This window comes from Triturus cristatus, chromosome 2_1 (assembly GCF_964204655.1).
Source record: "Triturus cristatus chromosome 2_1, aTriCri1.1, whole genome shotgun sequence".
NCBI lineage: Eukaryota > Metazoa > Chordata > Amphibia > Caudata > Salamandridae > Triturus > Triturus cristatus.
Genome location: NC_140581.1, coordinates 967,361,329 through 967,379,266, shown reverse-complemented (window position 1 = coordinate 967,379,266; position 17,938 = coordinate 967,361,329). Strand labels below are relative to the sequence as shown.

The following is a 17,938-nucleotide window of genomic DNA, read 5'->3' as shown; positions in this document are numbered from 1 at the left end:
ACAATGAAATTAAGAACTCAATTAGAGGGAAAAGGGGGGTGGGGGGAGGTGTGAAAGAGTGCGGGGAGGAATGGATGTGTGTCAACGGGGAGAGAAGCACAGCACAGAAGATAGACACTAAAAACAGGAAACAAGTGGGCAGCAGTAAAAATAAAAGCATTATAGGAAAGAAAAGTAAAAAAAAAAGGTAAAAACATAGGAAATGCAGTAAAAATACAGCAGGCAACAGACGTTGGTTAAAAGGGGGTCTCTTCCACACATAAAAGATACAAGTTGAAACAGTAAGGGTAAGTAAGGTCAAGTAAGGTCACAGGAGTCTGCCCAGGCAGAAAAAATCTAGAGTGCTACAGTATTCCACATCAAATGTATGTGGCCAATGTCAGACACACTGTGGCACTACCATGGATGCCTCCATTGATTCCCCTTATGAGAAGACAAAGCATGGGTTCACAAAATGCTTCTGAAACCAAATTCAGCATAGGAGAGCACCTTCCCATAATTCCAACGGGTTCCCTCTCTGCTCGATTGCAATCCTGAGCCATTGAACCTCTTAGCATTGCACAAAATGGAAACACGTGAATGACGGAATGTTGCAAATGATTCGGCCTCCTAATCATTGGCCTACAGAATGTTGACTGTACTGTCGCTTGAGTCGGCAAGGCAAATTAAGCCCAGCTCTTGCTGTCAGTTTGATGCAGACTTGAAGCAGCTCCTGTTGGCTATCCAGCTCTCTGTACACTAGGCGAAATATAGATGTCATGACCTCTGCGGTAAATATTTGCCTTTCCCAAGCACAATTGCTTCTATTCATACCAGTGAGTCTTAAAAGAGAAATGTCCATGATACATGTTTCTTTCCATTGTCTTACTGGTTAGTACCATGCCTTCCTAATGCTTGTAGAATACTCATCGAAAAAAAACCCAGCATTTCCCTTGGTCGCACAGCTGCCACGTGATAATCTTATGCTTCAATATACAAAAATAGGTCGATCAATTATGTATGAAATTGATACTTTGGCTGTATACTTCAGTGTACAGAAAAACACATTTTAAATGAATTTAAATCCTTTGAAGCAGGTGAAAACAGGTAAGGCACAGGGTGGAGAGGCAGGGGGACCAGGCGTCCGGGATTTGCCAGGACTGTCCTAGTTTTTCACCAGCTGTCCCAGTATATCCTGGCAAATTTTGCACTTGTCCAGGTTTTCAGAAAGGGGCCTCTGTAAAGAGGTAAATGCACATGTTTATGTTTTCCAAGGTAGGAAAATCTAGCAAATCTGGAAAGAAAGAAAATTAAATAACACACACGAAGCTGGGTTTACAAGGTGCATTTAATTTAGTTCCTTGGTGCCTCTTCTGTGTTGATGAGCGCTGTCATTTGTCATTCCTCTTTTTTGTCAAATTGTAGTCCCTCTTCCATGTTTCGTAAATTTCCCGGATTTTGGTTTTCAATATCTGGTCACCCCAATAGTGGCGGAGGCATCATATGCTTGCCGTCAGAAGGTACATGAGCTACATGTTTGCTATAAGGTTTAGTGCACATGACATTTTGCAAAACAACCCATCCATAGAGCAGAGAGGCAGTTATCCCCTGCTATAACCTACAAGGGAGGGGCCAAGCATTGCTCTTTGTGAGTATAAATGATTGTAAAGGCCGGAAACGATCACGGGCTCTCACACTTTGACCTTCTGGTACATTGATATTCAGTTGCTTAATGTCAAAGTCACCAGCGACAGAGTCTGTAGGAGAGGCACATTTCCTCATGGCAGCTACAGCATCACTTCACTTAAGAAAATAGCAAGATTCCTTTTCCATCAGTAACCAGTAAAGCACCCATGGTCTATGTGCACATCTTTTATCAGGTGTATTCAAAAGCACCCATGGTCTATGTGCACATCTTTTATCAGGTGTATTCAAAAGCACCCATGGTCTATGTGCACATCTGTTAATTGTCTATGCGCACATCTTTTATTAGGTGTATTCAAAGGTGTGTGACCAGTTTCCTTTTTGCAGTATAGCATATTGTAGCTTCATGCACAGACTGGCAAACAGGCAGGCTGATGGACAGATACAAAGACAGACCAATTGAGATGTAAACAGCTATACCTTCTAAGGTGGAAGAGAAACCATTTAAAAGAACCTCTAAAAAAATTAATCCATTCATGTAAACACACCAGGTTTCACTGATCTCTACTCCAGCCCACGTGGCCTTTTTCTAAGTGAATTGCATTGGCTGTAATTCTTCAAGTTACAATACCCATCTGCCCAAGTGTGGAGGCCACAGATTGGCTACATGCTAGTATGTTTCCCAAAGCAACCATGAGAAGTTGTGGGTCTGTTGTGCTTCTCTGCATAAATATTGAATGTGAGCTCCTTTTGCATGCAGTGGCACATCTTCATCAGCATCCTTCATTTAGGGCTCCTCATAAAGAATGTAGGCTTGGTTCATAAACAAGGGAGGAAAGAAACTCATATACTGGTCACATAAGGTCTTAACTAATTGAGATGGCTAATGTAGGTGTCTCCAGGGCAGAATGTACAACATTCAAAAAGATCTTAGTATTGTAATTGACCCGCTTACGCTTAAGGCATAACATGGCTCATTAATACCCCATGTTACATTTAAACAGCTACAAGAAGATTAACAACTTTGCACTTGCCATTACAAGAAACAACTATTCCCACAAGTAGATCTCCAAAACTGCTAACACACTTTTACAAAAGACCTATACTACAATAATATCAGCTTGCTTCCTAATGCTCATGGGTTTGTCTATATATATTGTGGCTTTCAGCCACGCTTCAGGCACACCACAACAGACATTCTCACAATTACTCACTCCAACCACATTGCAAGCATATGACCCTCGAAGAAGGAGCATCATTGTTCTGAAATGTTCTTTTCAGTTTACTTGATGTTTTAACATTTATCATGTCAACACCAGGAAATATTCAAGGACAGCAGTTGGGTAGTTTTCATGAATGCATCGCCCTGTCACACTCTTTTCTCCAAAGAATTTCCTTGTAGTGATACAGACAGGGAAAAAGCATATGTCATGCTCAGTGGCCTGAGTAATTTTGTCTTGTATTTTTCCATCATTAATGACAGACTGGATTTAGTTTTTTAAGTTTTCGTTCAAATCCAGTCTAACTATTGTGTGTGCTGAATGAACTTACTTGCAGTTGTTCTCTTGTGGGAAGGTTGTGCTAACCACTTGTGTGATTAGTGTGAGGTTTAGGATGATTCCAGTTTCTTCCCAATCACCCTAGGAGTTAGGTCAATCAAATAAAATTGTGCATTCTGTTAAAAACGTAGCATTTCCGCTTCCTATGCATGTACCTTAATGGCGTTTAAAGATTTGCCAAGGTAGACTGTAAAGTCTCAATTTAAGTCTTTCCTTTCTACTGCAAACTTCTTTGAATGGCTTTTTGCACCTTAATATTTAAAATATTTTTCTATGTTAATGGATGCAGAGATCCATTAGAAGCACAAAGAAATATGGATTAAAAAACGCATAGACTAGAAAAATATCAACTTAGTAATATTGACTTACAGAATATAGACTTTATGTATGTCTTAACAATAGAGGAAGTTTCAGACTTCGCCTTTGAAGTTGGACAAACATAGTGGTTTGTGAAATTTCTAAAGTATCCCGCATGATTTGATTCTAGTTAGTGAGACTGTAGCCTTCGGTTCCCTTGGAAAATTGCCTCTCTCCCCTCATTCACACATAAAAGTGTGGGTTAGAATAATACGTTTGTGAAATTTGCTAGGTTTCTCAACTTTGGTCAGATTCCCACAAACTAAGTTTTTTGAAAGGCAGTGCATTTTTTCAGGGAAAAGTCATGAAGCAGAGAAAATGTTTGATACTTTGCCCATCCGTATAAATATCTCCCCTCGAAAATCTTGACATACAGCTAACCCCACTATCGAGCACTTCAAAACTATATGCAGCTTGGACTTTAAACAGTTAACAAAGAATAGGTGGGAAGTGATTTTGGCTAGATTTCGGAATTTAAAACTGTTTGACATTTTTGTAGATTCATATTTACGTAATATCAATATTTTTCCAATATGTATTAAGTCAGTTTTTCCGGTATGTGTTTCTTTGATCTATGTCTTCTCGTGAAACCTTTTCATTATGCCCTGATCATAAGACTATAATGTGGGTTGTAGGTGCTCAATAAATGACTTCTCTGTGGATTTGAGATTGTGGTTCACTCTATGAACTTTTTTATCCACTGGTAGTTTTTTGAAGAATTTCGTACAGGTTGAGCATAGGTTTCTTAAACAAATGCACCCCGTCCCCGTTACTTTGTGGTATGATGCCAAAGAAAGGAAACCGAATTGTCAGAGAATTATGAGAAGTGTAGGTGACAGGCTTGTTTTCAGTTTCCCTGACTATGCTTGCTGATCCCAAACTTCCTTTTTTCAGGGTACCTGGAGGAAAGTTTTGTGAAGTCTGGAGTCTTCAATGTGTCCGAGCTTGTGCGGGTGTCCAGAAGTAAGTGACAAACTGCATTCAGTGGCTTTCCACCGGATCCGTCAGGTAGACAATATGTACTGTGCTATGGCTCCTTACCAATGTTAGATGCAGTCCTTTATCAAGTCCCTACAGAATACGTGGGATACTGCTTGCATGTGTGGATTGTTGTAGTGATTAGCTATACTGTGACATGGGAAAGCCTTTTCTTTATTTTTCCTGGTGACTTCCAGGATCTGTAATGACATAGAAAAGTCAATGCACACATGGTCGATTCTGCAATATGCAATACTCTGAAGAGAATGTAGTCATGATAAAAGCAAAGCATATATTAACAAAGAAAATATGTGTGAATAAGTCCGCATCTCATTGGATGATGCATCAGATTTGTCTGTGCTTGTATGCACCCCGGAAATGACAGAGGTTCCCATATGGCAGTGTGAACAGGCTGAGCAGAACTTTTTTGTAATGCCAGTTTATCACACTAGGAGTGCACCACTATATTCCCCTTGCGTTCCTCTGTGGCCAGTTTCGCTGCTAGTTCTTGCACTTTCTGATTGCCAATCACTTTGCCAATCCCACATCCAACGGGGAATACTGTCTATCAGGAAATCCTTCTCTGGGAATAGCAAAATACCTCCACCATGATCCAGGGTTATGATCAGCCAGTCTCCGCTGTAGAGTAAAGTATTGCTCTGACTAGCCCCCATTCACAGTGGTATTGCAGTTAGAAATTAGTTTGAAATTTAGCAAACAGTGGTCCGGTAAATGGCTGAGTGAAAACAAGAACCTTCTTCAAATGATTGAGTGGCGAATGTGGTTTTAATTTACCACTTAGAAAAGATGAAAGGCTGATCAAGTATTTTCTCTATGTCCTTTACTTGAAGCAGTCTTTCCTTGATGTCAGTTGCTTGCTTTACAACAAGGTCAAATACAATTAGAAAGCAGAATAGGAAATGAAATTAAATGGATTAATGCAAATAGTGAATTTACTCTAAATATAGTCAATGCACACAAACGAATTCATTTAAAAATGTGTTACCTCGCCTGACTGAATAAAGAATGACGTAGTAGAGAAGATGAATCACCTACCTGGAAATAGCACTTTATTTTTATGATCCCTTTCATAAAATAGTTTCAGCTCACCTTCCTCTGTGGTTTTCTTAAATATAGTGTTCGTGTGGGTGTTGACAGGGTGATGATATTACCAAAGCTTGGAAGGCTATGATAGTTTATTATTGGTACACCATTAATGCTGCGGCAAAGACTGTTTTCGTAAGAGGGTCTTAAAATGTGAAACAAAATATTTCATGAAAAATTTAAGAGGAAAACGGGAATGTTTACATTTCAATATATTTAAATGCAGTGCTAATTCTAAAGCATTGCTATACTTATGATATTCTAACTGAGAGAGAAGTGAACTATATTAGCCTGTACATGAAGGACAGAGAGCAAAGTGACTAATAGCTTTGATGTATCACATATCAGCTTTTAAAAGAAAAGATGGAGTTGAGGGCCACTTTATACTGCTTATCTAAGTCAAAAATGGATCAAATAAAATAACGGGGTGAAATATAAATGCATGCAAACCAAATAGCTCTTTCTTTTATTATTAAGTGTAATTGTGATACCTTAAGAATCTACTGTAGCGTTGTGTGACGCCCCATGTGTATAACTCTCCTCTGTGGGTAATATCTGGCCGCACTTTTACATACATTGAATATACTTTTGTGAGAGAAAAAGAATGAGAGCAAGAGGCAGAAAGCAGCGGCAGCTCGTCCGCTAAGGTGGAGGAGCGTCACTCCACTGCTTCAACTGCAAGCTCATTACAAAAACATAAGATGAAATTAACCCTCCATTATTATCATTTTATATTTTGCATTGAGCTTGCAGTTGAAGCAGCAGGGCAGGGCTGGGCTTCCCTGGATCACAGGGAGGAGTGGACGCTGCACCTTAAGTGTGCATGTAGGTTTGGCCGGCCCTCATGCACACTTTGCAGGTTTTCCACCCAGGCTGCAAAACAGCCTAGGTGGAGAACATACCCAGGCTCTCATTCCCCATCTGAGCGCCTACCCATGGCGCTCAGACCTATCACAACGCTGCATTGCAGCGTTGTGATTGGCTAGGAGCCTGGGTGCTTGCTTCCTGGTTCCTGCGTGGAGGAAAGGTGGTGGCTGGCGACCGGCGCGACGAGCAGGTATGTTTCTCAACTGGGTGAAGTCCACACTAGATGTTCTTGCACCGAATGCTGTGGCTCTTAAATGCACGGCTCGCTTACCTGCCTCATGGTTTAATCAGGAGCTTCGAGTTCAAAAGAAAAGCTGTAAGCGCTTGGTGTGCACCGGGCTGAAATAGTATAACGTCTCTGATAAAGTAAAGTATCAGGAAGCTTTAAAATTGTACCGTAAGGCCAGTCATGGCAGTCTCAGCTTTTAATGATGACAAAATTTGCGGCACCAATAACTCTTCAAAGGTATTGCTTCTTATAGTCAGTCCGTTGATGGATCCAACCTGTATGACACCACCACTGTCCTTTTCTTAAGGAATCTGTAATGAACTTGCTGACTTCTTTTTTTAAAACGTAATTGACATCCTTGCCTCCTATGGCACTGCAGTGGAGGAAGTACCCTGCCCTGTTGGTAGCCGGGGGCAGGAATCCACACTGTTGTCCTTACATTTCCTCAGTGCCCTGACCTTCGAGTCTCTTTTGACGTCCATTAAGTATGGATCACAGTCTTATACTGCGCTGTTGTGGATTTTAAAAAAGGGCAGTGAAATTCTTTCCCCAGTATGGGTTGATCTCATGAATATGTCCCTCACACAAGCCACTATTCTAGCTGTATAGAAACATGCTATGGTTATGCGTTTACTTACTAAATTGTCACTGGATGCGTTGAAGACTGAAAACATCTGCTCAATCGAGCTTTTGCTGGCGCTAGCAAAGTTACTTAAAAAACACATTTATGTGCAAATTTCTTACCATTTAGATCCTGTAATCTTCTTCATGGCTCTCATAGGGCATTTGCCCTGCTCACAGCACTGAATTTGCCATTTTAGGGGTCACTGAGCAACTCTTTATGCTGAAGGGATGGCTGCTTTGATTCTCTTGGTTTTGAGTGTGGCTTTTGATACGGTTTCTCATTTTGTACTTCTTTGAAGGCTTGAAGAAAGCAGAATTTAGGGTTTGGCTCTATAGTGGTTCCATTCTTTTTTTTTTCAAGGATGTACTTTTCAAGTTACATTGAGATCTTTTTTTTTTTTGTCCTCTGTTCGCTAATTGCCGTGTGGGGTTCCACAGGGATCTTGCTTGAGTCCCACACTTTTTAGCATTTATTCCCGCCCTGGCGCAGACATGGTGGAGGACTTTGTCCTTACACTGTTCTCATATGCCAATAAAATGCAAATTGTCTTCTCCTTGTCTACTTTAGAGGTTAACAAATGTTTTAAAATCAGACCATGCCTAGATGCTGTAGCTCAAAGGATGAAAGACAATCATTGACAACTAAACAGCAATAAAAGGGAAGTTTTCTTTGTGGATAATCAGCCACACCTTTGGGGTCCACAATAGTGGCCAAAAGAACTAGGGACAGACACCTCCTACTTCGAAACAGGTGGCCAAAGATTTGGGAATCTGGTTAGACAGCAAGCTAACAATGGGTCACCAGATCAATAAGGTGCCCGCAAGATGCTTTGGTCTCCTCAAATGCTTGAGAAAGATTCTTTGGCTCCTTCCCGGCTCAGCTCAAAGAATGGTTTTTCAAACTCTCATCATCTCACTCCTTGACTACTGCAATGTGCTTTACTTGGGAGACTCAAAGTTACTGCTGAAGAGGCTAAAGACTGTTCAGCATGCAGCTGCCCTACTTCTTTGTCATGCCCCTCTGCATGCTGTGATTTCTACCAGTCGCAGCCATGCAGGTAAGTGCGGTGAGGCGGGGCGGGGGAAGTGACAACGGACGGAATAAGGAAAACTAAATAAATAAATAAAACCAATAACCTTGCGCCCACCGCATCGCTGAGTCTTTTCCCTATTCCGTCGTTTGTCAATCGCCCCACACCCGCGGCCCACCTCACCGCGCTTACCTGCATGGGACGCCTCTGGCTTCTACCTATCTGCGGAATTTGCACTGGCTAACCATCATTAAGCTCGTTAAGTTTACAGCGACATGCTTCATGCATAATCCTATGACCCAGCTCGGCCCCCAATATCTCCAAAATCTAGAGTCTCCGTACTCTGTGAAGTGCTGTCTGCACTCAGGCTCCTTGAGCCTTGCTGTCACCCCTCATGTTAAGTTGCTCAGACAAGGAGGGTGAGCTTTTAGATTCTAGGGGCCCAAATTGTGGAATGCGCTACCCCTCAGGGTAATACTTTGCACCTCTCTGGGAAGCTTTTGGAAGCAGTTGAAACTAAGTGTGGCTATATTACATCTGGCCTGTTTAACCTGGTTCTGTTCATATTCGTGCTGGGAAGCCCTGTTTGGGGAGCCATGCCAACTCCAAGAAATAGAAATGGAATTCAGCACTCTTAAAGAAAGTTGCCAAAAACATGTTTTTGAAATTTAGTGATACGCATACAGGGTAAATTGCATGTCTGTGATTAATAAATGGCCGACCCAGTCTTTGAGATATGTCTGACTGCGTGAAGGAAATGGAGAGCAGGCGACTGGAAACAAAGTAGACGAGAAGCTGAAGCAGAGAAATAGAGAAGGGAGTGGATAAAAGAGGGAAAGACTGAAACACAAATCAAAGAGAGCTGTAGGTGTCGTCTGATTGAATTTCAGCAAAGCCTTTAGCGCACTAAAAAAAAGGCTAGGTTAAGCTCAACCTGTGGATTTAAAGTAGTGAGCAGAGTAGATAGTTGTATAGTGGTAGGTAGCATAAAATAGCAGTTAATACCTTAACCAGTCATGCTGCAGACCGACTCAAACGGAAGGGTAGAGAAGCAATCTTGAAGGTTTGGGTTTGAGTTGAGACCTCACAAGTGGCCAGAACAGAAAAGCAAGTCCTTAACCTTTAGGTCAGACCTTGAGACAGTGTTAGCTGTGTAACAAGCCTCATGTCATACTAAAAATCATAAATAAAATATACATGCACATAAGCAAATAGGCAGTTTAGGTCTGCCCTCTTCTCTCATTGTCAGTGGTGCTGGAGCGGTTTTCAGATTTGGGAGTGTCTCTCATCAGTGTTACCTCCCTTTAGTAATAGAGGTTGTGAAAAAGCAAAGCATTACAGAAAGAAGAAACAGGTAAAGAGCATTGGTTTGTTTTGATCGCATTAAAATCTTTATTTCCATCACATGCCAGATTTAGAAAAAAAACAATGTGCTTCGTTTGTACTTTCCTTGCTACTGATACATTTCGAAATATTTATAAAGTTTATTTAGGAATATTGAAATCTTGTTGTGTTACAAAACATTCAAGACTTCCTGTGCCCCAGCAAGATTGTCATGCGGTTCACACTACATAATTCTGTTTACTTTCAAATCCGTGAAAATAGCTGTAAACAAAAAATGTACTGTCATTCAAGGTGAATAATAGCATAAGTTACTTTTTATTTGAACCACTAAGAGTCATAATTGCCTATGATCTGATTAAAACTAAAACGTGTTTTTTTCTTTAATTTTTACATTTTTATTACAAACACAATGTCCACTTTCAGGGGCAGCCTATTTTTAATGTCTTTTTTTCTAATATGGTTCCCAATAAAAAAAAATGCAAAAAGCAAACCTATTGGCTTGGCCAGTGCTTGTTTAATGTTGTTGCGCGGTCACATTCATGCAGATTTAGATGAGTTAATTATAGTTTTTTGCAAGACTTTTCTCCAAAATATTCTGGAAAAGGTGTAGGGCTTTTTTAAGTAGTCAGAGGACATGCAAGATACCCCAGTTAACTCTTACTTAGCAACACACCGCTCCTCTTATCAAAGTCCTTTCCCTTACGATGTCGATGCCCCCGCCTCTGTGGGTCAACCTGCCTGTGTCTTCCTCCCTCTCTGATCTATTGCACAGTGTCCCTTCCTTACTCAATTCCCTTTTCTGTGTTACTCCCCAAGTGTGGAGAGGTGTGGCTCACTGGTTAGAGGAAGCAGACCCAGAAGCAGAGGACTGCTCGGGACCAGGGTTCAATCCCCGACGCGGCAGGGTCGTGGACCAGCGCCAGCGGACTCGATAATTCTCACTTCGGTGCCTACTCTAACCAGGGATCACACTCGGCGACTCTGGGCATTAGCTTGCCTCCTCTCCACAACGGCCCCCCACATTTGCCGGGGATGCCTGGTTTCACCCTGGAGGGACCATCTCACAGGGATAGCCAGGACAGGTTCACCAGCGGTCTACAGCGCCAGGATGCCTCAGGGCAGCAGTGCGCTTTACAAGACACATACATTTACATTACAACACCTCCCCACCCTCCCTGAGTTTTTCCACCACCTGGCATTCCATACTGCTAGTCAAGAATCAACCCCTGGTCTGACTGCCCTGCCGAGGTCAGCGTCCAGATGCCCTTGGTCAAACGAAGTGTATTAGACATATCTGGACCTTTACACACTTTATCACTTGACGCGTGTTCTCTCCGTGGAGGCATTTTAAGATGGCAGTTTGAAAATATGGAGGGGGTTCAAGAGGGGCCCCAAGTGTCTGTGCATGAACCACAACATTTTCTCTTCTTCATCATTGGAATTTAGGCCTGTTCCCTATCCCTTGCTGTCCTTAATTTAAGCAAACCATTCCATTTTAAGCTGGTATTCCACAATAGTAGCGCATTCAAACTTCTCTGCCGCGTGTTAATAAGAGACGAAAGATAGATCAGTGGTGTCCAAAGTAAATCCATGAGGGCCAGATCCATTCCAGATTTTCATATAGCCAGACAGGATAAATTAATACAATGGGTATAAATAAAGCTAATTTATACAGTCAAAAGGAATCCGAACAAATGGTGCTGTCCTGGCCCTATTTGACATATGCTGGTCACCCCCGAACAAAAGAACAGAAATCTGAGACCACCACATTTAAAATACAGAGCCTTTCCAATCTGGCTAGACAAGTGACCCATACCCTATACACTCTTGGCCACCCAGACGGTTGTCTTAATCTTTCTGCCTGTGGGGTCACAGCGCCTCCAGACCGCTGAAGCTCTCACTTTGTGGTATGAGAGTGCGGTTGAACCTGTTGGTTGTCTGTAACTGTTTTTGAAAATGAAAGTCTTTGTCAGTTCAATTATCTCAGTTAGTCAACAGTGCTCATCCAATTCACTCATGTGCCCTGGTACTGTGTACAAATACACTTGTGGACACAAGACGACGTCAGGGCATCAGAAAGTTTGTCAGGGAAAATGCTGGGAGTTGGACAGACTTCAGATTCTTGAGTTGATGCGCTGCTCTGAAAGCAGGACCTCAGAGGAGCACTGCGCATATATAAATATATTACATTTCCCCAGTGGCTGAGAAACATACTTGAGTTTACAGGTCTCTCCAGAGCAACGTGATGCAATAAGTGCCTGATGAAAACAATTTTGACGGCAGTTAACACAGCAAGGTCCATGCGATCTGCCCTTTCCCAGGCTGCTATTGAGCTGTACATCCCACTTGGACCATTCACATGACTGCTAACTTATTGGTGTGCTTCCTGAACCTATCGCTGCAGAGCTCAATGACTGACAGGCTGCTCCACCGATATAAGGGCCAGGGCGTTGTGACGTAGCACAGTTCTTGGTGGCTGGATCAGCACTTTTATATCGAGAATCGTGCTACGTCAAAACGCCCCTTATATTGGTGGAGCAGCCTTAAACAATAAACAGTAAAAAGAAAAAAACTGACCTTGTGTAATGTAATGTGGCGCTCATTTAAAGCGCTGAGATGCCTTTGGGCCAAATTTACACTACATAAAACTGCAAGGTGCTTCTTTTGCACACGCTGCTGACATGATTGCTGCAGCGAATGCTGCAGTGAGCCAAATGTTGCTTAAGTCAAGGGAAGGGGTGCTTGACCCAAGCTATTAGTGCAACAGGTACAGTGGCGACGTGACTAATTCACCACTAATCCTTTATGGGTTCCAGAGTAGCATGCTACTCGCCGAATAAAGCTCTTCAACACCTCATCAGGGGTAGCAAGCACTATATAAATGCAAAACCTTTTCCCTCTTCTATCCCTCTGCTACCCTTCTCTATCCAAATAACTGAAAAACATACCCACCACTCAAATTACTTTCATATTTCACTATACTAATTCACCACTAATCCTTTATGGGTTCCAGAGTAGCGTGCTACTCTACAAAAAAGCGCTTCAACACCCATCAGGGGTAACAAGCGCTATGAAAATGCAAACGTTTTTCCCTCTTCTATCCCTCCGCTATCCTTCTCAATCCAAATAACTGACTAATATCCAGTACTACTTGTCGAAAAAGCGCTTTGACGCGTCGTCAGGGGTAGTAAGCGCTATATAAATGCAATTACAATACAATACAATAAAAGTCTACTGAATCCCTAATGCAGTCGCTTTTAGTGCCAAAGCAAAGCATGGCGCCACTGCCTTTGGCACCCTTGCCAGGAACAGCACCTGCATAAAAATGACAACATGGACACTCATGTTTAATTTTAAAAAGGGCAGCACCCAGCAGAACTTTGACACAAAATAAGAAATGGCCAAATTCTGTGAATGACTCAATTCCAAGAAAGTTGGACGTCCGTGGACCCGTCTTTTAAATACAATACCAGCGTAACTATTAAACGTGAACTTCTATTAAATAAAGGTGATGCACTGTTTCGTAATTGAATGTGACTTTGTGGGGTCTGTGGAAGCAATGTTCAAAACAGTTAACTTTGTTGTATTTGAATTGAGCTGGCTACGTTGCAGGTCCAGTTGCAGACGCTGTGTACGTAATAGCTCGGAATACTTAAGAATTGTTACTTAAATCACACGAATGTCCATACTCCATCGTGTCATGTGCAACCAGAGCAGGCTATTTTATTAAAGAGGGCCATTTGCCTGTGGGCAAGGATTTAGCTGCATGGATATATAACAGATAACAACTAAATGAAAGGAAAGGCCCTCGGTAGAGGATGCACCATTTTGGTAAATGACACAGTTTCACACGAGGAGACTGCTCATCAGAAGTGGTGTAGTTACATGGATGATTCCCCCCCCCCCCTCAAACTGAATATAAATTTGACGACTGTGCTGCATTCCTACAGATAGGCCCTCGTAGAGCTCTTTCTGGCTGATTTTCTACGCACGGCTGTTGTCTTATGCCTATTTACAATTCTGGGTGGTCTTTATGATTTACCAGATCCTTTAAGAATCTGTTTTGAAACTTTAAAGAGAAGCTGCTACTCAGTGCAAACACAGTCAGTCCTTGAAACATACACTGATTTCCGACTGCAGCGCACTCTCACCACTCATCAGTTGTGGAAAGGCTTCCCTGGCTCACCTTGGACTCCAGAATAACCTTTACACGACCTTGTTTTCATGACAGCACTGTTGCTCTCACTTCCCTACATTAACCTGGTCACAAATTGCAAATCCCCGTAAGCTGCAGGGGACTGAAGTGCTGCACTAGCCTCAGTGTAGAAGGCTTCACATTTAAATAGAGCCTTTTCTATTTGTCCCAGAAGTTGCAACCACTGCCAGGAATATTTTTCCCTAGAGTCTTGTACCCTATACTTGTCGCATTAAAAAAAAACAACCATTCAGTTTTCCATTAGTGTTTGTCTCCTTTGATGTTCCTGCATACTTCCCCTTTCTTCTCTCCCTCTCTCACCACCACCACTTCTCCATTGTAAATTGAACCTTTCTCCCTGTCTCAAGGTAGTAGGGGAATTTAGCTGTGTCATGTGATCTGTAACTGTTTAGACTGACCCGCCAACACACATTTAACACTATCTCTTTTGGGCCAGTGATGGAAAAGCAGCCGTAATTCATATGTTAGCATCAGAGACCATCAACTGGTCACATGAATCGTTTTCAAAGGCCAATTTATGCCAAACCTTTCCAATAGAAATGACATTGACAGAGAGAATCCAGTCTACACCATGATTAGATGGTGCAGAGACATTCTGCAAGGTTAAAGGATAGCCAAGAACATTCATACTGTGGCAAAAATGTAGTGGCTAAGATAGCTTTATAGGTATTATTGGTAAGGTATTGTATAGAAGTATTGATCCCTGTTACACTAATTGGCTTCAGACTGGAACATCTAGTTCCCATATCGCCCTAGACTATAAACACTCAACCACTGAACAAATTGACAAATACTAAAAACAGAGTGGTGACAGGACCAACCTCTATGACCCTCATAGGTCCCCGATCTCTAAGATATATACGCCTTCAACATATTAGGCACTAACAATAAACCTGTATTTACGTACAATAGATGTAAGTGTTTAGTGGTCATTAATTTCTGAACAGTTCAATGTAACAGACAAAAGACTCATGTATTGAATACTGCTTTATGATGCCTGGTTTTGCTAAGTTTTCCTTGTATTGGAACATTGTTGGTTACTTGACAGAACATACGACTCTTGTACGTGTCACAGAAGGCAGAAAAAAAGAGTAACACATGCCGGCAGGATTAGATGACTGAATCGGTTTGTCGTCCCATCTGCTGTTGCTTCTCAGTTCTCACCCATTTCCAAAACACCCACTCACTCTACACTAGCTCCTTATACAAGAGGCCTGAACCATGTCCACTCTTCCACCAAGGGCCTTCAGTGAGGAGAGTCTCAGATAACTCGTGGGAAGGAGGCACATTTCTTTGCACGCATGCAGTCTATGAGAGCTACTTGAGATGGCTTCTGTCAAACTAAGGGGTGTGAGAAGGCCTAATATGCGGTGAAATGTTCAGTGAAAGCTTGTGGCAAGAGAACTTGGATTCTATTCTACTTGCTTTACATTTTCATGTGGTACATGCAACACCACAAACATGATATAATTCAGAGGTGCATAGCCGGCATAAAGGGATACATGATTTGTTTGCCAAATCGTTATATGTTCATGTACCTCAGTTCCATTCTGTTACAGAATTGGGGGCTTTTAGAAACATGTGAACCCCAGAGAAAAGAGATGTTCCCAAAGAACTGGAATAAATAGAACTGGTAATGTTTAGATAAACCTGCGTCCAGGTGGATGGGACTTGCCTATTGCGACACTGCTCATTTTAGCACTGAAGGTCAATCTAGCATCTATTGATGATATTTTTTGTCTGAGCTCAAACTAATTGTCTTGGCTTGATTGGCAGGTTTATGAAGCAATCTGGAATTACCCCAAGCCACTAAGTGCTGGCCTTCAGAAAACATTTTACCAAGACTCTGCACAAGCTGCATTTTTTTCACTCTGGTCCCATATTTACCTGTTCACAGCAAACTACACATTCACCAACCTCTTGACCACTGTGTTTGTGAACAGTAGCTTCTTAACACAGCTTTTATCTTACATTCACATGCATAGTTTAAACTCTGTGGCTCATAAAATCTTTTTTGAAAATGGAATCTCCTCCTCAAAAGACATGGTTGCCTCCACCAATGATGTTCTTATTTGCCCTTCTCTCTAGGATGTCCTTTTCTAGCCTCTCACCCTGTCTTTTTAAGACCTGTTTCTATTCAGAATCCTTTGCCACAAGTCCAAGTGTATGTGCTGACCTTTTTTCTGTATCCCTCTCCAACCTGTGCTCTCTCTTCTCCATGAATGGTACAGCACAGGTTGGTGGTTGGGGGCTCTGGTATGCCCAGCCTTGAATTCAGCACTGTGGGCTAACTCATTGAAACTACTAGAAGCATTGCACCTGCCTGACACATAAACAGCCGGGCATACCCCTAATGGTTGCACTGCCACACTGCTTAACGTATGGCAGTCTTTGCTAATGCTTTGCCCTGGCAATCGTTTGTAAACGCTGACACGTATTCATCCGAATCCACCACATGGCGGCGCTGTGCGTGTAACCAGGTAACAGGATGGCTCATGTGCAAGATCACAGCAGTCAAACCTTAATGTGTCAGATCTGTGTGGTCATGCCTCAACCACTTCTTTGGAAATATGCGCCACGAAGCCAGGCAGAATTGGTTGAAGTAGTTAACGGCAAAATACACTTGTCCAAGACTTTGTAAAGTAGACAGTTGGAAAATGTAAAAAGCAGGCAGCAACTCAATGGGGACACGTGTGAAAAGTATGAGATATAGACCATCCGAGTATTTACACTGTCTAATCCAATCTGTACTCCATTTCTCTGAGAGGTGTAACAAACTTTAACTTACTTTGGCTCTTGAGAATCAGCTCTGCTGTGCTTTATCAATCGTCCAAAAAATGTATCGAAAAAAATCCTGCCAAATGAAGAGGTAGTCATAGCTTGTTGTTCTGAAGACCTTACGTTAGTTCAACTGCCATAGTGGGTGTAATATTATCACGATAGGGAAGTAGGTCAAGTTTGGTTGAAATAGAAATTTTATGAGTTCAAGAATTCCAGCCAAAGCACTATTTAGTTAGTATAGGTTAATAATGAGGCGTATACGGTATGCACCAGAATAATGCGGCCTAAATAAGATCTGACAAAACTATAGTGTCCTAAATATAGTTTACAAAAATATCACCTCCGTAGAATTAATAATAGGAAATCTAAGCCCAATGAAGAGATGTTTTGTATATGATATTAAGTCCACAATATTTATAAGAGACCATATTTTTGCCATGGCTATTCCCACATCTAACCAGGGATACAGATCAGACAATTTATTGGAATTAATTAATCCTCACCAATGTGGCATGTGCAAATGCATATTTGTGCTTCATTTTTAAGAATGCCCTATGCCCAGTTAAAGATTTCACTGAGACACTGTATCTTAATAAACGTAATCACTAAGAACTTAATTAACAAATATTTTGTTGAAGAATCAAAAAGCTGTGCATCGTGCAGGTACTCCTTTTCATGGATCCTCATTCATTTCATCCTCTGGAGTATACATGGAAATCTCCACAAGTTGTAGATGTTCAAGTATGTCTCGACTTGTATTGACCGCACCTACTCGAGTAACTCACAAATGAGATACAAGTACACTCATTTATCCTTCTCCTCACCTTTTATGCCACAGTAAACATTCATTGACTACCTCTGATACAGGGATTGCTCACTATGTGGTCACATTTCCACCACGGAAGTCACATCATTTGCTTGAGGTTCCCACACACCCGCGCATTCTTCATCGTCAGTAGAAGTGAAGTGGGAGTGAGGTAGTTTTGCGGGCCTGGTGCAAAAAATAGGAAGTCAACACAGGCCGTTTTTGTATATTACAATGAATACAGCAGAATGAGTGACTTTCTCAGTCCATCTAATTCCATCACGATCATCTTGAGAGATGCGTCTTTTTTGCTGCAATCAGTTAAACTATAATTATACAAGGTTTCTTTTGCTAACAGATTGGATGCCTGGTAATGTTTTATTGGTGGTGGACCCTCATACATTGGATGTGTGGGGGATT

General features: G+C 41.8%; 1 protein-coding gene across 7 annotated transcripts in view; it reads left to right on the top strand.

The window, feature by feature from the left end:
• The window catches only part of NFIB (nuclear factor I B), a 630,357-nt gene that overhangs the window by 473,193 nt on the left and 139,226 nt on the right, over positions 1-17,938 (top strand). For 5 of the 7 annotated variants that reach the window (XM_085633741.1, XM_085633700.1, XM_085633748.1 and 2 more), the window contains exon 4: positions 4,434-4,502. The exons of the other annotated variants lie outside the window; for them this stretch is intronic. In XM_085633741.1, coding sequence (XP_085489867.1) covers positions 4,434-4,502 — 69 coding nt within the window. The remainder of the gene's footprint in view (positions 1-4,433; positions 4,503-17,938) is intronic. 7 annotated transcript variants of the gene reach the window in all.